Raw genomic sequence first — 24983 nt, forward strand, 5'->3', positions numbered from 1 at the left:
ATCTCGACGGCGAAAATGTTTCATAATGGTCTAAAATTGGGCTGCATTACTAGCTTCCGCGAATATACTCGCGTGTGACACAGTCTCCCAACCTTGATGTAGTATTTTTACAGACAGTATAGGCATCTGAATTACACGTGAACTGTGCTCCGGCCTGACCCGAGTCTCAGATGCCGACACCCAGAGGCACGCATTTGACCATTTAAATAAAAAAATCGCTGCCTCTATAAATACGAATGATTCATAAGCTATAAAAAGGGCGCAGCGGAGTTGCAAAAGGTGTTTTATTTTTAATTGTTCGTAAAACGCGTAAATTAGAATTTCTAAAATAGCGCATCCATCAATATTACCCAAAAATAACGTAGTCTGAGTTTGGTGGGTGGACAACTTGACATTGCTAACATAGCAAACAAAAATAGTCTTGCTGTATTCGCATAAATAGGAGGAAATGAAAATATCTCCAAGGGTAAACAGAGGCTTTTGAAATTTGTGGCAGATACGCTTCGATTCGTCTTGCAAAATCGAAACGCCGCAAAACACAGAATTAATCAGCCGCGGTCCCGCGACCCAAATTCACGAACACAAAAAATCATTTTTATATCGAGTTTCCTCGAAATGACGTCAAGTCTTAAAAGGTGGTTTAATTTCAGACGCTGTTTATATTTTGCTTCAGAATGTGTCCAAACCGTATTTACCTGAATAAACAAATACGCCAGCGGTCCATTTTTCTTAAATTATTAATATCACAAATGCGGGCACTTTACGTTTCGATACTCGTGTTTGCACGTGCATTAAACTTCTCCAAATATTAATAAATATTTAAGTATCTACTTTTAACTTGGGTGAAGATCCTCGAGAAGTTTATAAGTTTCAGGATATTATTAACCCGTATGAAAGTTTACTTTGGGGATTATGTCACCTTAGATGATGGAGATAACGCCGTCGTCGAACTTCTTCCTAAATCATACAAACTAATTCGAGTTAATGGCTACGTAACCCTCGTCAAAACGTACCTGTCCTTCCCATTTTATAAAATACGTGGCTAGCGTTAAGAAATTGGCGACTTTCTAATGTAGTACGCAACTAGTCAAAAAATAACTCGCAAATATTTTCCATAATTACTCATCAGTCAAAATTTACAACATGATCCTGCAACTTTGTATTAATTTTAAATATCATAAATACTGCAGCTTTACTATAATCATTATTTAATTGTCATATAAATTTACAAAATTGGTCTAAATTGTCGGTTTTTTCAACTTATAAAATCTGATTATACAAATTTTACAAAATTTACGGATAAAGTCAAACTGAAAATTTTCGAAGGGATGAATCGGTAAATTCTGAATAGCCAATGACCATATTCGTAATAACCTTAAAGCTTGTGCATATTTCCTAAGTTAAATTTTATTTTATTTTTTTGATAAATCTAAATGTGTAAGATTAAAAATGCGTGGATTAATAAATCAGATGTATGGAAGCGTATTATTGCACATTTTGATTAGAATTTACTTGGAGAAGTTTTGAGGTGACGTCATCACTTTTTTGGTGGGGATGATGTGACAAATTTTGGTTAGCATTTGTGGTTGTTTCCGGTATTTAGACACTACTTTTTCTAAAATAGTACCTAAATACGATTGTGTTATGTAATTTTTGAACTTTGAGTATGAGTTTAGACAAACATCGCTGATTTACCTACGTATTAGTTAAAAGAATCATACATACTCTTTTAACAAATATCAAATATTCGATATATTACACAATGTTTGTGTTCTGTGAATTAAAACCGTCCACGAGATTCTTGATACAGTTTCTGGTTCTGGAATTATTTCTTTAGGGTATCGTGTACCTAACGGTAATGTAGGTATTCATTTCACTCCCACTTGCTTTTGAGACGCCCACACATCTATCTAACTTTTCTAATTTTCGAAGCAAAAATTTGCGGGGTAGGAGTTCAGTCTTTTGTTCTCACTAATAAGTTTTATAATTAAGAACACTAAGTTTATTCTAGCTGAAAAAGTAGCAAACTCAAAACTTCCGTTCTGTCTTTTAATTCTTAGAAATTTTATAATTCAGAATCCGAGAATTATTTTACATTTATTCGTAATTGTGAATTGAGTCGAACGGAAACCGTAAAGTGGAAGCCGTACAAACAGCAAAATGTTAACAAGTTCATTAAATTGTAAGGTTAGTACACTTAAATCTTTGGGATGTTTTAAAGCTACAACTCGGCCCCTTTTTCGGATAATTATTGGCAGAAATTTGAATAATTTGGAGGATTTCTGGTGTTCTATTTTGAAAAAAGAAAAAAACATTAATCTTGGAGGCCTGGGATATTTTGTTCCTGAAAAATTTTGATAGAATCTGGGAGGTTCGTTTTTTTCAACGCTTAAACAAATCTCATGCTTTAATTTCTTAAACAACTTAAGAAATCTTGGGAATCCCTGGGGTTTTAATTTTGAAAAAAATTGAAAAATCTTGTAAGGCCTGGGGTGTTTTGTTCCTGAAAAATTTTGGAACAATCTCGGAGGTCCCTTTTGTTTTGAAAGAATTTCAAAAAATCTCGGGGGAACCTCATATTTTGTTTTTGGAAGAATTTGAAACGATCTAGAGAACCCTCCTTTTTTTTGAAAAAAACTCGTTCTTACTGCATTATTTTCGAAAACAATTGAAAGAATGTCGGTGGTTCTCGGTGGTTTATTTTTGAAGCATCTGAAAAAACCTCCAGAATCCCTGATGTTCTATTTTTGAAAAAAATTTGTTTTCCAAAATTTTCAAAAATCTCGAGACCCTGAAATTTTGTTTTTGGAAGAATTTAAAAAGCTCTTGGGGACCCTACATTTTTTTTAACATTTGAAAAAATCTCGGGGATTCAGGCTGTATATCTAATTTTTGAAAAATTTTGAAACAATCTTTGGGGCCTTTGAAGTTTTGTTCATAAAAAATGAAATCTCGAAGAAAAATAATATTTAAAAAATTATCCGGAAGTTGGTGTTATAACTATTAAAACTTAAAACTAATTTTTTTATCTCGCTCCATTTCTATCAAATGTATCAAAACTTCTACAGATGTTGTAAACGGAGACCGAGACCAAATCATGACTCATTTAGACGTTTTGTTTACACCGTTGCCATGGAAACCGCGCCTCTAGTCGCTGTGTTTGGCTGGAATTGGGTCCTATTTGAACAGAGACCGCTAGCAGTAATTCAGTTTTAAATAAAAATAATGAATTCAGTTGAATGTTTAATAAAAAATCGTCCTCGGTCTTACGATAATAAAATTGTAGTGAAAAATTTAGGGCTTCGATTTATTGATAAAAAAGTGTTCATGGCAAAACGCGAGTTGTGTCCCCCCATTTGAAAAGGTCACGAGCCACCACTGTGTCATGGGTTGCTGATGTTTTATTGTTCAAACAACTGAAACAACGGAGATCCCTAGTGTTCTAATTTTGGAAAAATTTGAAAGAATCTTAAGGACCTCTCGTGTTTTGGGCCTGAAAAAAAATTATATAATTTCGGAGACCCGTTTTGTTTTGAAAAATTTCGAGAACCTGAAATTTTGTTTTGGAAGAATTTAAAAGGCTGTTGGGGACCGTACATTTTTTTAACACTTGAAATAATCTCGGAAGTTCAGGCTGCATTATTTTTGAAAAAAACTGAAGAAAGATCGGGGATCCCTGCTGTTCTATTTTGCAAAAAATTTAAAGTCTTGAGAACTTCTGATGTTTTGTTCCTGAAAAAAATTGATATGATCTCGGAGATACGTTTTGTTTTGAAAAAAATTAAAAAACCTCGAGGGACCCTGAAATTTTGTTTTTGAAGTAGAGGTTGTTGGGGACCTTAAATTTTTTTAACATCTGGAAAAGTCTCAGGTATATTATTGCTGCTGTATTATATTTGAAAAAAAAATAAATAAAAAAGGTGAGGGGCCCTGGTTTTATTTTTGAAAAAAGTTGAAAAAATCTTGAGGGCCTGAGATGTTTTGCTCCTGAATTTTTTTATATAATCCGGGAGGTTCCTTTTGTTTTGAAAGAATTTCAAAAAATCTTGGGGGAACCTGACACTTTGTTTTTGGAAGAATTTGTAAGCATCTTGGGTAGACTACGTTTTTTTACAGCACTTGAAAAAAACTCTGGGGTTTCTGCTGTGTTATTTTTGAGCAGTTGAAAAAAAATCTTAGAGATCTCTGGTGTTTTAAAAAAATCGTCGGGGCCTTTGAGGTTTCGTGCCTGAAATATTTGATATAATCTCGGAAAGCCCTTTTGTTCTTGGAAGAATTTGGGGTGACCTTACGTTTTTTAACACTTTAAAAAATCTTCGGCTTTCTGCCGTATTATTTTTGAAAACAATCAACAAAATGTCGAGTTTCTTGTATTATTTTTGAAAAAAATGTAAAGAATGTCGGAGGTTCCCGGTTTTTTATTTTTGCAACAACTGAAGAATTCACGGGGATCCCTGGTGTTCTATTTTTGAAAAAAAATTAGAAAATCTAGAGGACCTCCCATGTTTTGTTCCTAAAAAAGTTTGATATAATCTAGGAGGCCCTTTCAGTTTTGAAAGAATTTCAAAAAATTTGGGGAACTTGAAATGTTGGAAGAATTTGATGGGAGCTTGGGTGGGCCTCCAGTTCTTTAAACACTTGCAAAAATCTTGGGGTTCCTGTTATATTATCTCATTTTTGAAAAAACTTAAGAAACCTCAGGAATCCCAGATGTTCTATTTTTGAAAAAAATTAAAAAATCTTGAAGACGTGGGGTGTTTTGTTACTGAAAAATTTTGATATAATCCAGGAGGTTCCTTTTGTTTTGAAAGAATTTCAAAAAATTTCGGGGAACCTGACATTTTGTTTTTGGAAGAATTTATAACGACCTTGGGTACACTGCGTTTTTTTTTGTAGCACTTGAAAAAATCTCTGAGGTTTCTGCTGTACCTATTATTTTTAGAACAGTTGAAAAAAATATCGTGGATCTCTGGTATTTTGAAAAAAATTGAAAAAATCGTCAGGTCCTTTGATGTTTTGTCCTTGAAAAATTTGATATAACCTCTGAAGGCCCTTTTTTGGAAGAATTTTGGGCGATCCCGTTTTTTTACTTTTGTAACAATTGAAGAATTTTCGAGGTTCCCTGGTGTTCTATTTTTGAAAAAAATTGAAAGAATCTAGAGGACTGCCGGTGTTTTATTCCTGAAGAAGTTTGATATAATTATGGAGGCCCCTTTTGTTTTGAAAGAATTTCACCCTTTTGTTTTGAAAAAATTTCAAAATTTGTTTTTGGAAGAATTTGAAAGGATCTTGGGTAACCCTAATTTTTTTTAACACAAAGTTGAAAAAACCTGGGGTGTTCCTGCTAAATTATATTATTTTTGAATTTTTTTTAAGTTGAAGGTCCCTAATTTTATTTTTGAAACCACTTAAGAAATCTCGGCGATCCCTGGTGTTCTATTTTTTTTTTTTTTTGAAAAATCTTGAACGCCTGGAGTATTTTGTTCTTGAAAAATTTTTAACAATCTCGGAGGTCCCTTTTGTTTTGAAAAAATTTCAAAAAATCTCGGGGATCCTCATATTTTATTTTGGAAGAATATGAAACGATCTTGGGAACCCTCCTTTTTTTGAAAAAATCTCGGTGTTCTTACTGTATTATTTTTGAAAACAATTGAAAGAATGTTGGGGGTTCCCGGTGTTTTGTTTTTGAAGAAACTGAAAGAACCTCGGGGATCCCTGATGATTTATTTTTGAAAAATATTGAAAGAATCTTGAGGCCTGGGGTGTTTGGTTCTCCAAAATATTTAAAAAATCTCGAGACCTTGAAATTTTGCTTTTGCAAGAATTTAAAAAGCTTTTGGGGACCCAACATTTTTTTAACATTTGGAAAAATCTCGGGGATTCAGGCTGTATATCTAATTTTTGAAAAAAATCGAAGAAAGGGGTCCCTAGTTTTATTTTTGAACAACTGAAGAAATCTCGGGGATCTTTGGTGTCCTATTTTTGAAAAAGAATCTTTAGAGCCTTTGATGTTTTGTTCATGAAAATTTGATATAACACTGAAAAAAATCTCGGGGTACTGCTGTATTATTTTTGAAAACAAATGAAAGAATGTCGACGTTCCTGCTGCATTATCTTTGAAATAAGCTGAAAGAATGTCGGGGGTTCCTGATGTTTTATTTTTCAAACAACTGAAAATGTCTTGTCTGTTTTGTTCCTGAAAAAAAAAGTGATATAATATCGGACACCTCTTTATTTTGAAAAATTTTCAAAAAATCTCAGAACCTGAATTTTGTTTTGGAAGAATTTAAAAGGCTGTTGGGGACCGTACATTTTTTTAACACTTGAAAAAATCTCGGAAGTTCAGGCTGTATTATTTTTGAAAAAAACTGAAGAAAGATTGGGGATCCCTGATTTTATTTTTGAAACAAATGAAGAAATCTTGGGGATCCCTGGTGTTCTATTTTGCAAAAAACTGAAAGAGTTTTGAGGACCTCTGGTGTTTTGTTCCTGAAAAAATTTGATATGATCTCGGAGACCCGTTTTGTTTTGAAAATATTTCAAAAAACCTGGAGGGACCCTGAAATTTTCTTTTTGAAACAGTTGAAGAGGTTCTTGGGGACCTTAGCTTTTTTTTTAACATCTGAAAAAGTCTCAGGTATATATATTATTCCTGCTGTAGTATTTTTGAAAAAAAAAAATTAAGAAAAGTGTGGGGGAGGGGCTCTGGTTTTATTTTTGAAACAACTGAATAATTCTCGGGCATAACTGCTGTTCTATTTTTGAAAAAGATTGTTTTGCTCCTGAATTTTTTTATATAATCCGGGAGGTGCCTTTTGTTTTCAAAGAATTTCAAAAAATCTCAAGGAATTTTGTTTTTGGAAGACTTTGTAAGCATCTTGGGTACACGTTTTTTTTTTGTGGCACTTGAAAAAAATCTCTGGGGTTTCTGCTGTATTATTTTTTGAGCAGTTAAAAAAAAATCTCGGGGATCTCTAGTTTTTGAAAAAATTGAAAAAATCGTAAGGGCTTTTGATGTTTTATCTCTGAAAAATTTGAAAGGATATTGGGTAACCCTACGTTTTTTAACACTTTAAACAATCTTGGGCTTTTTGTCATATTATTTTTCAAAACAATAACATAAGAATGTCGGGCTTCTTGCTGTATTATTTTTGAAAAAATATTTAAAGAATGTCGGGATCCCCTGTTTTTTCCTTTTGTAACAATTGTAAAATTTTCGGGGGTCCTTGGTGTTCTATTTTTTTTTTTAATTGAAAGAATTTAGAGGACCGCCGGTGTTTTAATCCAGAAAAAGTTTGATATAATCTTGGAGGTCCCTTTTGTTTTGAAAGAATTTCACCCTTTTGTTTTGGAAAATTTCAAAAAATCTCGAGGAATTGAAATTTTGTTTTTGGAAGAATTTGAAAGGATCTTGGGTGACCGTACATTTTTTTTTAAGACTTGAAAAAATTTCGGGGATCCCTGGTGTTCTATTTTGCAAAAAATTGATATGATCTTGGAGACCCGTTTTGTTTTGAAAAAAATTCAAAGGACCTGGAGGGACCCTGAAATTTTGTTTTTGAAATAGTTCAAGAGGTTCTTGGGGACCTTATTTTTTTTTTTAAGATCTGAAAAAGTCTCAGGTATATTATTTATTGATGTATTATTTTTGAAAAAAAAAAAAAGAAGAAAGGTGGGGTCTCTGGTTTTATTTTTGAAACAACTGAATAAATCTAGGGGATCACTGCTGTTCTATTTTTGAAAAAATGTTTTATATAATCCGGGAGGCCCTTTTTATTTTGAAAGAATTCCAAAAAATCTCGGGAACCTGAATTTTGTTTTTGGAAGAATTTGAAAGGATCTTGGGTGACCCGACGTTTTTTTAACACTTGAAAAAATCTCCGGGGTTCCTTTTATATGTATGTATTATCTCATTTGTGTAAAAAAATTGAAAAAAGTCGAGGGTCCCTAACTTTACTTTTGAAACAACTTAAGAAATCTCGGTGATCCTTGGTGTTTTATTTTTGAAAAAAATTGAAAAATCTTGAGGACCTGGAGGTGTCTTGTTCCTGAAAACACTTTCAAAAATCTCGGGGTTTTTGCTGCATTATTTTGAAAAAAAAAAAAATCAAGAATGTCGGGGTCCCCGTTTTTTATTTTTGAAACATTAGAAAAAATCTCGGGGATTCTGGTCTTCTATTTTTGATGTTCTTGATATTCAGGAGCGAATTTTTGCCTCATACTTAGAAATACACACGACGTCTTGCTTCTTAGGCTGGGTTGAAAAAGTTGGCGGATTATAAGTGGTTGATAGGCTAATTACGTGTGTCAACTGAATTGGTGGCAGTGAAAATTCAATAGAAAGGATGTTCAAAAGCTCTACCTTACATCAGCATTTCGAAAACTTCTGAAATACTTTTGATACCCGATTCAACACTATTAAATACAACCGAATTCTAAATACGATAGTCCACAATGTAAACGAATATCATTATCATTTATTCTTGGTAAATTAACATTAAATATTGAGGAATGATGGGAAAGGTTAAAAAAAAGATTTAAAAGATGGATTATAAAATGGATGGACTTTATTCCTGTCAGTTTCCCTCGGAAAGGTTTCAGATAAATAATAAAACATTTTTTAATTGTTTAGTTTTGCCATTTAAATATCTAAATCACTTATTCTAATAATGTTTGTCTATATTTACGGCACCCTCTCCTAACAGTTCCACCACTTGCGTCTGTAAACATTCCATATTTTTTATGACACGACGTAACCTAGGTTTTCCTCTTCGATATTGCCTCCAACAGGAGTTTCTTATCATGATATCTCTACCAATACACGAAATATTGCTTATCCTATAAAATCTGGGGCACTTGGAATATTGAATAATCAGGAAGTCATGAAATCTTAATTATAATAAAAAGTTAGAAGATCTCTGAAAACAGAACAATTCTTTTAAAATATAAATTCAACAAAAGGCAAAACTTGTCGTTTCGCTAAAAAAAAATATTTAGATCGTTCAACAACACACTTCCCAAGCTTTTAAAAATATTACAGACACATACCACGAAAAGGTGGAAAACAGTTTGCATCATCGTACAACAACCAATAAAATTTTCGTTTTTTGTACAAAGTGTTCATTAATCACATCCAGGATCTCAATGTAAACAACATACGTGATCTTTTATAAGCGTACACAGGTCATAACAGCACAATACTCCCAGACAAAAGGACGATTTCTAAAAAAATATTTAGGATTACGTAACTTGGAAAATTTTCAAACGACAATGTTACAGTGAATAAAAGGAGAATTTATTAAATGTGTCGTTTCGCATTTGTATTATCTTCTTCTAAAATTAATGGGCGACAATGACAAAAATCCTCACAACCCTGAAACGAAGGAAAGTCTAAAACTGAATCCAATAGAAATACAATAAATTAAATTCTGTTGCAAAATAGAAACGGTGGACAAGGTTAAGAACAGATAAGTTTCGGCAATAAAAAAATCATCAGAGGTCTTTAGACCGATCACAATCTGGCTAAATCGCCTTGAAAACGAACCAAATATCAATCAACAGTTTTTATTAATAGTCGCTTCCCCTAGAAGTTTTATTATTCGATTACCCGTTAATGGAAACTTTATTCACATGACACTTTTGCAACTAAGTTAATAGGTCATTAAGTCAATAGCGAGCGAAAATAACGCTAAAGCGCCAATATTACAGCTCGGTTATTTTTAAATTTAAATTATGCGAGCTAACAGCACTCATTACAGCTGTTATAGAAGTATACGAGATAATTTAGTCAGAGGTTTGGCCCAAGACACGTGCAATTGGCTTACACAAAGCCATATATTTTCCACGATTCAAATTTATTGGATGGAGCTATTGTTCGCGCCAAAAAAAGACCGTAGTCAAGTGTCGAACTTACAAAAAATTCTATTCAATGTAAAACTACGAAAACAAGGCGCTATCTCTTCGACATCCTGTGGGTAAGCCATAACAGCAAGGTACCAGAAATGGTCACCGCGCTTCTGGAATTCCAGTAATAGTTAGTGCGACTTTCCGCCTCCAATACTTACAAAAGCACAACTTGTGCCAGAGGGGAGTGCCTCAAGGCGTTGTACTGGCGCACTTGAAATTTCTGATGAGTTTTGAGGACTTTCGATATGTCACGAGCGCTGAAAACACAAAGAGATGGCTATAAAAACAGCAAGACCCATAAACTGCTAAAAATATTGCTTCCAATTATAAAAATATCGTTTGGCTACATCTCGGGAGTTATTAATTAAAAACAGGTGTAATGAATCTGTGCTGATCCAATTAAGTGTAAAGCGCTGTAGATACAGTACTAAAAGAAACGAAAATAGGTCGATTGTGAAAATACTTACGCCCTGTAATTATCCACGGCGACTAAGACCCGGTTTCCACTCGAAGAGAATTTTTTGATGTCGACGGAACCGTACGAGCTAAGAGTAGACATGAGCTGGAAAAATAAATGAATAGTCGAAACAAATAAAAATCGATTATCTTCTGGCGTCAAATTATCCCATACGAAATTTGTTAAGAGCGACATGAAAAAGTGTAAATATAACTTTAGGAAGGTCTCTTCCAACGAATATTTTTAGCGGACAATTTTTGGTGGTTATAAAAATGCGTGACATTCTCTAACAAATAATGGGATACGACTTTTATGATTGGCAAAAGCACAACTATTAACACACGCTCAAATTTGTATTGTCTTCATAAATTATCTTATTTTTGGAACTTTTTTCTTATTAATTAGCTTACTTACGTCACTTACGTCGAGTGGTTCATTTTTTAAAGACTCGACAATTAACCAAGGTGGCCTATTGGAAGTTGGATCCTCTCCATCGATTCTCTTCGCATGAAAAAAATACTGTTAATTATTTCATTAAATTCGGGCCAAAATGAACACCATCTGATAGCAGCGCGGCCTAGAATTCGAAATTCTAACGGTATGCCAAGTCCAGGAAAATAGAGTCATTTCAAAGAGTTTTACGACGGGGAGTTTGTAACCTTGACTGAGAGATTATATTTAAAAAAAATTTATTGTGATAATGCTGAAACATAGGCTTTTGACGGAAGCGATAAATTTTTATTTAATTTCAAAAACATCCTATTATTAAAAATTCAAGTTTATAATCACGTCGTCGCTCAAACGACAAATTTAAAACAGTTCCTTACTACAGTACGCCCACAACATGTCGTTTGAAACTTTTTTTGATAGCTTATGTCCAATCTAGACAAAACTAATGAAAAACAGATATAACTAAACAACCTTGATGCTGTTTATTATTATATATTTACGTCGCTGAAGGGGCATTGTTGGGATTTTCTAGATTTTCCTATCTTTTGCGTTTTGGAAATTATATTTAAAAACGTCAAAGATTTTCATAAATTTTATTATTTTTAGTGATGCTTGCGCATCAAAAACACTTCTAATGAAAGTGAAAATGGAGTAGACGCAGGGTACATCAAAACGCCTGTTCCTGTTATTAGTAGGTACGTAATTAATTTTGTAAGGTGTGAATGTATGACAAAATTTGGGCGTCGAGAACTTCACTCCCTCCGCATAGCTGGCTATGCGCATTGCCTATTGATCACTTATAGAAGTGAAAATAATTATTCTATCGATTATTTATAGTTATGTAAGGACTTATTAAAATTTCCAAAGCAGTTTACGTAATTCTGCTCATTATTTAATAATGAAGGATTAACAACTTAATTGCAAAAACTGATGATTTTATTATAAAATATCGGGGGAAATAACTGGTTCTAGCGGAAAATGCTTTGAAACTTGTCACATAAAAGTGCAGAAAATAATTTTTCCAGAAGTTTTTATTTAATCAATTGAAAGTCAAAAGTTTATAAAACGTGTACATACAATTTTGATAAACAATTTATTTTGTTTTATTTTGCGGGTATAAAGAGTGTGTGTACTAGTTATCCAGCTAGTATTTTTTTAATATAAATAATTTATTATTTCTCTCTAACTATAAATTATCTTGTTATTGGAATTATCTGTTGGGTAATAAACTCTATTATATTATGTTATGGTATTATATTACTACAATTTTGATTTTATTTAAAAAAAGCTGGATGCCTAGGATAAAAAGTTAAGACGGATTCATGAACCATAAGTGTAGGAATATGTTATTTTAATATGCAATACTTTGAGGTGACGTCATCACATTATTGGTGAGAATAACTAGATAAATTTTCGTTAGGATTTTACACGACATTCCTAAAATAGATGCATATAAAATATGACAACAATCGGTCTAGTAGTTCTAATAAAAATCAACAGTGATAGACAACGGGATTTTTTTCGTATTCTAGGAGCCACGAAATGTCGAGAGAACATGAACAATTAGCTCACACTCGTAAAGTAAAAATTAATTTAAAGGACATAATTTCCCTCGTCCCTGAAACACAGTATAAACAACCCAGTTTTCACGACTTTCATAAAAATTGATTTTTTTAAATTCCCGCAAGTGCAAATAAAAATAATAGTAGATAATTTTGTGCTGACGTCTTAGAGTTTTTAGATCAATCTATTTCAATAGGTACATTTTATTACTTAAAGCGTTTGCAAGATTTCAAAGCATTCGGTTTTGAAAATTAGAAGGTAAAATGTAAAACACTGTTATACAATTCTGTTTTTTTTTCCAAAATCTAAATGTCTAGGCAAAAAACTTGAAATGGATTCATAAACCACAAGTGCAGGCGTATGTTATTTTTTAGAATTAAATTTTTTTTTTCGGCAAAATTTTGTGATAACGTTATTAATATGGGAAACGCTAAGCGGATATATTTTGATTAACGATTTACCATGCCTACGATAACCTTAAAAGGTTTGCATGATGTAAGAGCGTTCGATATGGCAGTTTCAAAGTTAATTTGCAAATTCTGATTTTTTCAAAACACTGAATATCTAGGCTAAAAACTCAACACGGATTCATAAACCACAAGTACAGGAGTATGTATGTTATTTTATAAAATTTAAATAACATTTACCATTGCAAATTTTGGTTAGCATTTAACATTTACACAAGATTCATAACTATCATCAATCAATCGGTTTGGTAGTTTCAGAGATTATCTGTGTAATTAAAATCTGGACACTTGGCAGACAGACAAATAGGAATGGAAGACCTATTGTTTCGTACTCTAGGAGTGATGACACTTCCAGAAAATATGAAACTAGCCATTCGTCGGATGGATCCTATTACAATACTTCCTTGGCTTACTTTCGGGAACTAAAAATCAATCAAGCGCCAGAATGGAAGCATATTATTTAGTAAACTTTAAACAGAATTTACCTAGCAAAATATTAAAAGGACATATATGAAGGAAATTTAATATCAGTAATAATAACTAAATTAATAAACTTAAAATATATAGGCTGGTCCAATTTAACTGATATATATCTGCTTTAAAATCAAATCACCACATTTACTAAAAACCAGATTATAACACAATTAAAGAAATTATGGTTTCACAGTGGATATTAACTGTAAACAAGTTGTACTGTTTTTTAATTATTTCAAATCATTAAATTATCAGAAGCTTAAATAAGAGCATTTTTGTTAAAAAGTAGAAATTAGGAAACGCTTTAAAATAGGAAATGTTCATTAAAAATAGTAAATGGGTGAGCTGTCTACTATTACTCAATTATCCTGCGGATTCTAGCAATTTACGTCAACTGTTCACTTATATTTCCAAAATTTCATAATAAAAAATTCATTATCATTTAATTAAGAACGGAAAAAGCAACTGTTTAATTAACATATTAATTTTAAACATGCGTCAGTAATTGGGCGTACAAAAAGAATATTACTCTGTAACTACACATACACATTTTTTCTATGATCGTTTTTTTTTTTAATAACTTCGTTGGCAATGACATACCTTCTAAGAAAAGAGAGGGTGGGCGGGCGGGGCTAGCAGCTGCCATGATAAGACTGATTTTGGCAAATGAGATACCCTCTAAGGAAAGAGAGGATGGGTGGGTGGGCGGGGTTAGTAGCTGCTAAGGTAAAACTGATTTTGGCCAATGAGACACTCTCTAAGAAAGGAGAGGGTGGATGGACGGGCTAGTACCTGCTAAGATAAGGCTGATTTTGGCAAATGACATTCCCTCTAAGAAAAGAGAGGGTGGGTGGGTGGTACTAGTATGCTAAGATAAGATTGATTTTGGCAAATGAGATGTCCTTTGATAGATGTCGATAACAAACAACAATTGCAACATTTTGAAGAATAATAACATTGAGAAAGTACTCTAGTAATAGCAACAGAAAAGTGTCAATAACCAAAACAACCAGTAGTCATTAATCGTTATGCCTTATTGTTAATAAAATAGGATGTTATTTTTCATTAATAAATAAGCCAAAAAAACATGTAATAAGACATTTATAAAATATAAATAAAAACAAAACCAACAAAAGAAAAATCCATTAAAGCATAACCAACTAAACACTAGAAAATATGTTCAAAATTTCTGGCTTATGCATATAAATAAGCTCGTAATGTTTCCAAATTTTGATAATTTTTTGTAAAAGTTAGCCATCAGTACTTACTACGAAACTGATTTTGGCAATGACATACTCTCTATGAAAAGAAAAGTGGGTGGGCAGGGCTAGTACCTGCTAAGATAGGAGTGATTTTGGCAAATCAGATCCCTCTAAGAATATAGCGGGTGGGTGGGCGGGTTTAGCACCTGCTAAAATAACACCGATTTTGGCAAATGACATAGCCTCCAAGACAAGAGAGGCTGGGTGGGCGGGGGTAGTACCTACTAAGATAAGACTGATTTTAGCAAATGACGTATTTTTTAAGAAATTTAATGAACCTCAAGATTGTTTTTCAAAAAAAAAACCCGGGGTCTCAAAATTAACTCAAAAACAGATCAGGTCAGAATTTTCCATAAACAGAACACCAAAGTCCCCCAAAATTGTTTTAAATAATTTACAAAAAAAATCTCCATGGGCTCCCAAAATAATACACCATGGGTACCCAAGTCTCCCAGATTAAAAAAAAAACAACATTGCAGCACTCGAGACTTTCTCAAATTCATAAAAAGAAATTGGCCGAAGTTTATTTTAGCAGAACTTCCTTGGCATCTGAAGTGGAGCCCAATATGAAATCCCACTTTTTCGAAAAATTTTATTTAATTTTTAATATCCTCTATAAAGTAAATTTCAGTGGCGTAAATAACGGTCCCACAGCTTTTTTGACTTGAATTTTTCAGTTCTTCAATCATTCATTTTTTATTTTATTTTTTCGATTTCAAATTTTTCGAGTTTTTCAAATTTTGAATTTTCCAATTTATAGACTTTGCAATTTTTCGAATTGAGTGTCTCGAGTTTTCAATTTTCAACTTTTCCATTTCCAATTTTTCGTTTTAGTTTTTATTTTCTTTTTACTTCCCGAGCGTAAGCAAAGGAAGTATTGTAATCGAGTCCGTCGGCCGACTCTCTACTTTTACGTTTTCTCGATCTTTCATGACCCCTAGAAGACGAAGAAATAGGTCTGCCATTTCCGTCTGTCTGTCCGTCTGTCTGCCGTCCCGGATTTTTATTAGACAGATAATCTCCGAATTCCGAAAGTACTGGACCGATTGTTGTTAAACGTGCAGATTTTTAGAAAAAAAATCAAAATTGTAAAACAACATTTTACAATTTAATTTTGAATCTGCTAACCCGAATGCTTTGAAATGTTGCAGATGTTTTAAGGCTATAAAGAGCATCATAAATCTTTAGTCAAAATATATTTGGTTATCCCCTCCAAAAACTTGATGACGTCAGCTCAAAAGTTTGCCGAATAAATCCTATCTAAAATGTACAAAATATGATGAGCCTGTACTTGTGATCTATCACTCCATTCATATTTTTTTAATTTGCATATACAGGGTGACTCAAAAATATTAATGAATACACTAAATTTATTTTATTGATTTACGCAGGAACTACAAAGCCGAATGCGTTGAAATCTTGAAGATGTTTTAAAATTATTATAAGCATGGTAAATTTTTGACCAAAATGCATTTGGTCGTCCCCCCTAAAAAATTTATGACGTCACCACAAAATTTTGCTTAATAAATCCTATCTCAAATGTACAAAATATGGTGAGTCTCTTCTTGTGACTTATCATTCCATTCAAATTTTTTCGATTTGCATATACAGGTGACTCAAAAAAAAAAATAAATGCGTGAATTTATTTTATTGAATTAATCAGTAACTACAAAACCGAATGTTTTGAAATCTTGCAGATGTTTTAAGGTTATAAAGAGCATAATAAATTTTTAGTCAAAATATATTTGGTTATCTTCTCCAAAAAACTGATGACGTCAGCTCAAAAGTTTGCCGAATAAATCCTATCTAGAATGTACAAAATATGATGAGTCTGTATTTGTAATTTATCATTCCATTCATATTATGTATTTGAATTTGCATATACCGGGTCACTCAAAAAAAAAAGAACTATAAAACCGAATGCTTTGAAATCTGCTGCGAAAAAAAACATAATAGGCATGTTGTCGTCACGTTTCCGACAGCGATGGAAGTACTGTCTAAACTCTTTAGACCAATTTTTTTACAATTTTTCAATGTTTCGATTTTATAATTTTTTGTTTTTTCAATTTTACTTTTTTTCAATTAATCGTTTCGTCAATTTTTCCATTTGCAATGTTTCAATTTTTTGTTTTTCGTTTCTACAATTCTGCGATATCTCTTCGAGTTTTCATTTTAAATTTTCCAGTTTTCCGATTTACCAACTTTCGAACGTTTCAATTTTTACATTTTCCAGTTTTTCGATTTGAAATTTCAGTTGAATTTTTAATGTTTTAATTTTTACATTTTTCAGTTTTTCATTTCTTCAGTTTTTCGAGAAAAACCGGAAAGTACAAGTTCTTCTACGTGGCTTACATTAGAAGTACAGTCCAAAATTATTGAATAATATCTTGACACTATGTTTTTTATTATAATATCTGGTTCTTTGTACCAAAAAATTGTTGAAAGAAAACTATGTACATTAAGAAAAAAAAAACCAAGGGCTAAGCCCCACCCACCCACCCGATCTCAGTTGTGATGACTTTTTCATTCCTAATCAGACCGAGGGGCGGAGTTTAATTGTAACATCAAAATTTCTCTTGAAAATTCTACCCTTTTAAAAACATGTTTCATATGGTAATTTCTTATAGAGAAATGAAGATTTTGCAACTAAGCTTCACCCTTCAGCTCACGATGAATAAAAGAATTCATCACAATTGAGAAAAGGTGGGTGGGCGAGCCTTATATTTTGTCCATTTTTCTTAATATACGAAGTCTTTTTTCCCAACAAGAAACTGAAAAATGTTAACTATCCTGTTGTTGAAAGAAAACTCTATATAAAGTTAATCAAGTGATTAAAAGTACGGTACAAACGGGCATTACAAATCGAATAACTACAAAATCGAAAAAACGAAATACTGTAAATTCGAAATACTGGAAATTAAAAAATCGGAAAATCGGCTAATTGAGAAATATAAAAATTCCAAAATTAAAAAATTTGAGAACTGGAAATTCGAAGAATTGAAAGTTAAAAATTTGAAAAATGAAATAAACGAACGAAAAATTGTAAAATCGAAAGAAACATTGAAAAAATAAAGGAAATGAAAAAAAATGTGAATAAATACAAGAAAATGAAAATTAAAAAATCGGGAAAATGAAAAATAAAGAATTTGAAAACTGAGGAAACAAAAATAACGAAGAATGAAAAATTATAATATCGAAAAATTGCAAAACTGAAAAATTTCAAAACGGAAAATTCAAGAAACGATTAACTGAAAAATCTGCATGCGTGAAATTGAAAAATTGAAAAAATTGAGGTCGGTTTATGGAAAGCGAATTAAATATTGAATCCTCGATTAATTTAACATAGGATTAAAATGTAGAATATGAGCCCGTGATTGGTCAAAACATACACGTTGCATAGCAACGGACCTCAATTAAAATTGATCGCGATTAACTTTTAATTCGCGTTCCATAAACCAGATCTTAAAGTTGCAAAAACGAAAAATGATGAAAAAACATCTCATAAATTGGTTAAAGGTAAATATAAATCCAGATTTTTCGAAAAATTATAAGATCTGATTTTGCGACTTTTATTTTTTTATGATAACCCTTGTAAGTTAAAATAAAAATGTGTATGTAATGTTAAAGTAAATGTAAAGAAGCGTGTTGGGCGTAAGTTCCAAATGAGGATTTATTCGACAAAATTTTGAGATGACGTCCTCAATTTTTTGGGAGGGGATAAACGAATAAATTTTGCTTAACGATTTAACACAATTACGATTACTTTAAAATATTTACAAGATTTCAGAGTAATCGCTTTTGCAGTTTCAAAGTTATATTGCAAAATATTATTATTCAGTTTTGAATTTTTTCCAAAAATTCTGGATGTCTACGATGAAAATTCGACACGGGTTCATACACCACATGTGCAGACGTATCTTATTTATAAAATTTAAAAAATTTGAACTTGCGATGCGTCGTTGCCAAGTTATTCTGGTTTTCTTGATTTTTTTTAACATTGTGAAAGTTTCACAAAAAAAAACGCAATAGGGCTATTTTTAACATCTGCGTTGCAATATTTTATTGATATATATACAGTATGTCCTCGGATTGAGTTCACATAAGGAAAAGAAAAACGGATTTTCTATTTCACAAAAAAATGACATAAGAATAACATTTTTTGCTTAAATCAAAACGAATAAATCTGCAATTAAAACTTCAGTATGATCTGTACTCTTAAAATTATTTTTTCATATTTCTACGTTCTTCGTTACTTTTAGGTTTTTTCGATTTTAAGGACACATTTATTCGTTTTGAATTAAGCAAAAAATGTTATTCCTATGTCATTTTTTTTGTAAAAAATAGAAAACACAGTTTTTTTCCTCTTGTGAACTCAATTCGGGGACATACTATATATACAAAAGTATGCAAGAATTAAATACATAAGCTGTTCTATTAAAAAAGAAATTGTATGTTGGGTATCAAAAGTAGAACATCGTAGAATTTGGGTTTTTGAATTTTTCTCCAATAATAATTAACAAGTACCGAGAAGCGGCACGCTTATTGATTCACTCTGTAGATATAAATCGGTGTGTTACCCACACATACTTGAGAAAAAATTACTTTCATTACGCTGAAATAAAAATAAATTTTCAGTGGATTGAAGCCGAGTTTCGACGAGCTTCTAGAATATTCCATTGGGAGGGAATTACCCTGGGGACCTGAAATAGTGCAGAAGTGTGCTATCAAGAAAGGGTTGAAAACTTTTACAACTCTGAAAGAACCGGGGATGAAAAATTTCGTTTGAAAACGAACAAAAATAGAAATATTGGAATCTAAGTGTAAGACTGAAATCGAAAAGTCAATTGATGAGGAACTGAGAAAGGTCCCAACGGTACTACGGAAATTTCGACATTTTAAACCAAATCTATTACTACAAAAGTAAATCCAGGATTTTCGAGGAAATTTAAAATCTTCGAAAACCGAAAGAAAAATTCCAACCAAAAACAAGAACAGTTAATGTATACTTAGAATTGGGTTAGAGGTTTTAAAAACAAGTTGTTAAAAGAAATGCCAATTCATGCTTTTAACATCTTAATATCTGCACAGATGCATTTTTTCTAAATTCTTCAGCAAACACAACTATGACACGTTTAAGTCGAATTACATGTGCTTTGCAGCTGAACCGAAACCCCGATTTACTCAACCCACTGCAATTAAAGTACTAAAAATAATTCCGCCTTCTAATCATCATCGCCTCAAACAGACCAATCAACAATATGTCAAAATCGAACATTTCTCAGGAGCAAAAACGGAAGTTGTTCCATTACATCAACACCGCTATTTATTTAACATCGCAAAACATCCTTTTACTCCCATCCAGATCAAATTGGGCGCATCCAATTTACCGTTACAAGAACACAATTGATTGACGTCCAGTCTAATTGTAATATCAAAGGATTTCCCGCTCTAAGAATAACCCACCGTGATGATTCATTTGCTGCAAAAACAGTTTAAACACTCATAAATAAACGTCAGTTCCCCATGGGTTAGTTTTGAAAAAAAAAAACTGCCGCATAATTTATCACACGGTGTTCAGGGGACGGATATTTTTCATACTCACGATGTGGGAAGAGGCTCCTCTGATGACATTGACGCGATTTTTGTACTCCATCACAGCCGCAATTAATTCGTTAGTGACGAATTTTTTATGCTTTGGGTAGTTTTTAGCGATCTTGAAATGCGCCATTCTGAGAAAAATGTATCCTGTGCAGTAGGAATCCCAACCAGCGTCATGGTAGTGGTCGACTTTTTGTTGGTCAATGTTGCTTTCAATAGCTGTTGAATTCACGACGAGGTGTCTTCCCAAACCGTCTTTGAAGTAATTGAACAGGGATTTTAAATCAGTGTCCTCTGGAAGCTTTTCCTTCGGAATCGTTGACCTCAACTCATAATAGACGTTTTTTGTATCAAAAATCGTGGGAAATAAATTATGAGTTAACGCTTTGAACTGCGAATATGAATCAGGTAGAGGACTGTGGAAATTGTTTATAATTATCATTAAGTCTTGTAAAACATTGTGGCCAATAATTGGTTTACGCAGCGTCACGAGTAAGTTAAACACATGTTTAAAACCGATCAAATCGTTTAAAATATCTTCATTTAGTTTGCAGTTTTTTCTAAAAACTTCTAACTCCTCAACGCTCACCTTCTTAACACAAAAACACCCATTTTTTTCATACGTCCATAAATTTGGAAACCGACTCCGCAAATGTTTATGCATAAAATAAATGATTTCGTGAAATTGTTCATATTTTTTTAAATCTGGTATTTCAAGAAAGTTCCCAACTGTACTAGAATTGTACCACTTAGAAACTATTGGTACGTATGTTTTAACAACGTCGTTAAATTCACTACGCAAGAAACAATTCTCTCCAAACAAATCACCCGATGCCAATTTCTCCCGTAAAATTCGTTCCTCTTCATTATTCAAGTAGGGTATACCTAAATAAGCAAACTAAATCACAAAACAGTAGTTGAAAGCAACCGCATTCCTAATTACCTTATTAAAATCAAAATTATGTAAACACAAAAATTTCGTTGTGCTTGCTTGAAAAAAAAATGGCTTATCGATGACTAGAAAAGCCGGAGGGGCTACATAAAATGTGTACATATCTCCAAAATAATCATCAGTGGTATTATCAAAATGAAATACTGTAATCCCTACTTGTACAGGCACTACATTTAACAAATTCTTCCTTAGTTTGGCATATCTTTCTTTGTTATTGTCGAACAACCTGAAATTGGTCCATGCAATGTACATTTTTGAGGTTAGATTTCTACCTTGGCGCTTGTAAAGGTTCTAAGGCACTAAATTCCAGATCCAATGAAATAAATTTAGCTTTCTGCAGACTCTTCTTGATGTCGGGGAACTTTTCTTTAAAATTATTTTTTGTTATTTCACACATTTTTCACAATAATGGGAACATAAATAACACGACTCAAGATCACACGTTTATCACGTGGCTACGACGCGGTAATTAAGTACCCGTTGAAATGAGCCAATCACATCAAAGGGTGGGGGCGGAAATTGAAAAATGCAATATTTTGATTGGTTAACGTTTTGCTAGATTTTTAATGATCTATCAATTTGTTAAACTGTTAGTCGGGAATTGATTTTTTTGTTGTTGACAATTAAAAATTAAGTTTAAATACATAACATCTAGGTTTCAAACGGAGTTATTTATGCGTGAAGATGATTAAAATCTTTGTGAATCATTAAATTTTATTGTAAGATATTTTCACCATTACTTTGACTCTTGAACGTTACCGACAAAGGTTTTGTGTATTTTAGAACCGCAAACTTGTACCTGTTAAAAGTAACCAGACGATTTAGATTTATTTTTGTTCCGTTGTGTCAGCTGTACTCATTAATCTTTTTTGATATAGATCACCACACATTAGTATCTAATTTTTTAAATTGTAGTTGGACAAGCGTTAGCAAAAATGTGTACTGACAATGAAATAATTAGGCCTAAATTATGCAACACAAAATACGGTTATTATATCTAAATATTACGATCCGCGTTTTTCACTCTGTAATAAGAATATTATGCACTAATTCAAAAATGTTAAAGTTTATGAGTAGTTCTGACACTCACGATCAACACTTACCCGATAACAACAAATGTTATTAGTTCTGTTCCTAATTCATACTGTAAACAGTCGATAACATTATTGAAATAACAACCGCTTCTACACTTCAGGATTAATATATTTGTAGTGGTAAGAAGTAAGTAGTTTTCTTAACAATTAATTAACTCCACGGAAACATTCGCAGTAATTATTTAGCTTTATTTCTGTAATAAAATCACAATTAGAAACACTAAATTTTGTGAATGACTAACTGGTCAAGAATTAGCCCCTAGTTTATTTTCGGTTCTACTAAAATCTTTCTTACATTTTGTGCAAGTACATGATATTAGGTAAGAAAGAATAAACACAAGAAGAAAATATTTGATATTACGAACACAAAACGATGGCTCATAAAAGATCTAATCATCAGAACGCTAGTTAATACCAATTCTAAAAATTTAAAGCCACAATGTTTTCACATTAAAGTGAAGTTAAAGAAACCAGACTGTAAAGATAAACTAAGTTTAGTGCTCGTTAAACGAAAATAGAAGAATATCGACTTTTAACACAAAACGAGAAACACTTTTAGACGTTTATGACACTAATGTAATCAAAAACTTCCGAGAATTACCTTCAAACAATGTAACAGTGGAGATTTGAACACACTTTCGACAACAAAGTGATAGTAGAAGCTGAAAAAGTTTGCCGTTAGGTTTTTAATTTAAGGAAGTGTAAACTGATTGGTCATCGAGTGGCGCTAGTTGCTACAACTACAAAATTTACAGTTTATAACAATACCTAATAACCTATTCGTTGAAGAAAATTTATATCAAGCTCAAAAGACACAAACAATTTATAATTCTTTTTTTGTGATTAATCAGATGGCAATGACGATGGAGTAATAACCAAAGTGAGTATAAATTAAAGCTGTATTGATCGTTGCGTTTCGGCCATTGCTGTAACACTTAGTTGGTAGCAATTAGTTAAATGCAAAAATTTTGAGCAAAAGTAGTTATTTCTGTTGTCAAGAACTTGCTTGAAGGGTTACTGTAGTATTCTATACGTGAAAAAAAAATTGGAGATGCCGGGGATCGAACCCGGGGCCTTTCACATGCAAAGCGAACGCTCTACCACTGAGCTACATCCCCACCGATAACTGGATTGCTCTAATGATGTTTTTACGGTACTCCATAAGCATTAATTTTTAATTTTTAATAAATAAATGTATTTTTTGGTAACTTACAAAAATATCAACGAATTTTTGCGACTATAAAATAACAAAATCCCATTTATGTTATGCCTAATCAAATTGTTTTTTCCGAGCTGAAAAAGGCACTATTATAGTGCTTGAAAAAAATTGTATTCTATAGTTTTCGAATTTCTTTCCTAACAGAGTAACTAAATATCAAATTTTAAAACATTAATTATTTAAATCAACAAAGTTGTATTTTGTAAAAAAAAAAACAACATACATTATTAATTGAGTGTTAAAATCTAACCAACGAATTTTGTAATGTTAACAATTAAAGTATTTACGTACTTTTCACACGTCAGACAGAAAAACTAGCAAATGAGTGCACAGTATGTACAGAAATAACGAAAATTGTTTATGTCGGAAGTAAAGTACAAAAAAAGTCTATAGATAGAACCCTGTCATCTCAAAACAAACAAATCTAGAAAGTCTTTCATTGGTATCATAGAAATAGAAAAAGGAAATATTCCTTAAATTTAATAAATATCGAGATGAACTTTACTCATAAACCAAAATAAAACAGATTTTTTTGTATATTTTAAAAATAGTTAAAATAAATCACGTTAGTCAAAACATTGATACTGTATAAATATTGTACTTACATTACTGAAATAATTACCTACTTTTAAAAAATATCAGAGTTTTTCATTGATCGGAAAAGTAAATCATGGCACACTTATCGTATTATTTATTTAATTAAAATAGACTGCAAATGTTATATTCCATGACTATATTCAGATTTAAGATTTAGTAACAAACAAATTTAACGTCTGTTAATGCATATCGCTTTTGTTAAACATCCGCAGCAATGCTAAACATCCTTTCCACCAACGCACTGCATGGAATTTATGTTTCAAAAATGTCCTTAAAGCAAGTTCTCGGATTTGAAAACTCAAACTACCTGGTTTTATTTTTTAAAAAAGTAAGAAATAAACTTTTTGATACATTTTTGGTAGTTTTTTGGGTATCCAGTTCACTTTAAATTTTGATAAACCGTTTCATCGTTATTGAACAAATGCCAGCTGGAGACATGGGTCAGTTGCCCGCCGCGGTCAGAAAAAGTGAGAAAGATTTGCACATATTGTTTTCCAAAACACATTTTACAAAAACAAATCTGCTAATATTTTTTTGTAATTTAGACGTCTGAAGTAAAAATAAAAAATAATTCATAAACCGCACCTGTAGAATTACGTTATTTTAGAAAATTTAAATAACATTTAGTACGAAACATTTTTAGGTGACTTAGCTGACGCTTGGTGGGTAAAACTCAACCAACAATTAACCATTACAATAATAAAAATGACTTTGACACAATAAAACCATTATGTATGATAACCATGATGTCTACATAACGAGGCCTTTTATAACATTGCTTAATTTTACATGGAATTTGACGATAAATGAAAGAGAAGTGTTTTCCTACACCTACCTATTACCGGGACAAGTCTTTAGTGTCATTTACTTGTGTTTCCTTTCTTAGATAACTACAATTTATAACTATATTAATTACATTACTAATTATCATTATTATTAATTGT

General features: G+C 32.0%; 1 protein-coding gene and 1 non-coding gene across 5 annotated transcripts; both read right to left on the reverse strand.

Moving 5' to 3' along the window:
- Nucleotides 1-8545: 8545 nt before the first annotated feature.
- LOC135143435 (pre-piRNA 3'-exonuclease trimmer-like) lies at nt 8546-21699 on the reverse strand. 4 transcript variants are annotated; one of them, XR_010282779.1, is made up of 8 exons: nt 21402-21694; nt 21121-21355; nt 20182-21075; nt 10778-10864; nt 10374-10468; nt 10065-10163; nt 9278-10016; nt 8546-9222 (listed from the first exon to the last, which is right to left on the reverse strand). XR_010282779.1 is itself a non-coding variant. In XM_064075309.1 (8 exons), exons 1-7 carry the CDS (start codon nt 21524-21526, stop codon nt 9953-9955), a joined length of 1599 nt encoding a protein of 532 aa, XP_063931379.1. In that variant the 5' UTR covers nt 21527-21695; the 3' UTR covers nt 8546-9222; nt 9914-9952. The 4 variants fall into 4 exon arrangements, 3 of the variants coding, with proteins under 3 accessions (XP_063931379.1, XP_063931376.1, XP_063931385.1); XM_064075309.1 differs by having other exon boundaries at nt 9914-10016; nt 21402-21695; XM_064075306.1 differs by having other exon boundaries at nt 8546-9373; nt 9914-10016; nt 21402-21695.
- A 1570-nt stretch (nt 21700-23269) lies between these two features.
- Trnaa-ugc (transfer RNA alanine (anticodon UGC)) lies at nt 23270-23341 on the reverse strand. Its single transcript has one exon. It is a non-coding gene; the product is annotated as a tRNA-Ala (tRNA).
- Nucleotides 23342-24983: the final 1642 nt, after the last annotated feature.

Source organism: Zophobas morio, unplaced genomic scaffold (assembly GCF_036711695.1).
Source record: "Zophobas morio isolate AGI-343-1 ecotype UQ-CSIRO unplaced genomic scaffold, CSIRO_AGI_Zmor_V1 ptg000004l, whole genome shotgun sequence".
NCBI lineage: Eukaryota > Metazoa > Arthropoda > Insecta > Coleoptera > Tenebrionidae > Zophobas > Zophobas morio.

Bases quoted from the DNA above. Each gene is read 5' to 3' on its own strand.
- LOC135143435 (XM_064075309.1), bottom strand. From the start codon at position 21,526: ATGTGTGAAATAACAAAAAATAATTTTAAAGAAAAGTTCCCCGACATC. The intron at 10,469-10,777 runs GTAAGTAAGCTA...TTATTTTTCCAG, and splicing joins AACCACTCGACGTAAGTGAC to CTCATGTCTACTCTTAGCTC. The intron at 10,164-10,373 runs GTAAGTATTTTC...TTGTGTTTTCAG, and splicing joins GCCGTGGATAATTACAGGGC to CGCTCGTGACATATCGAAAG.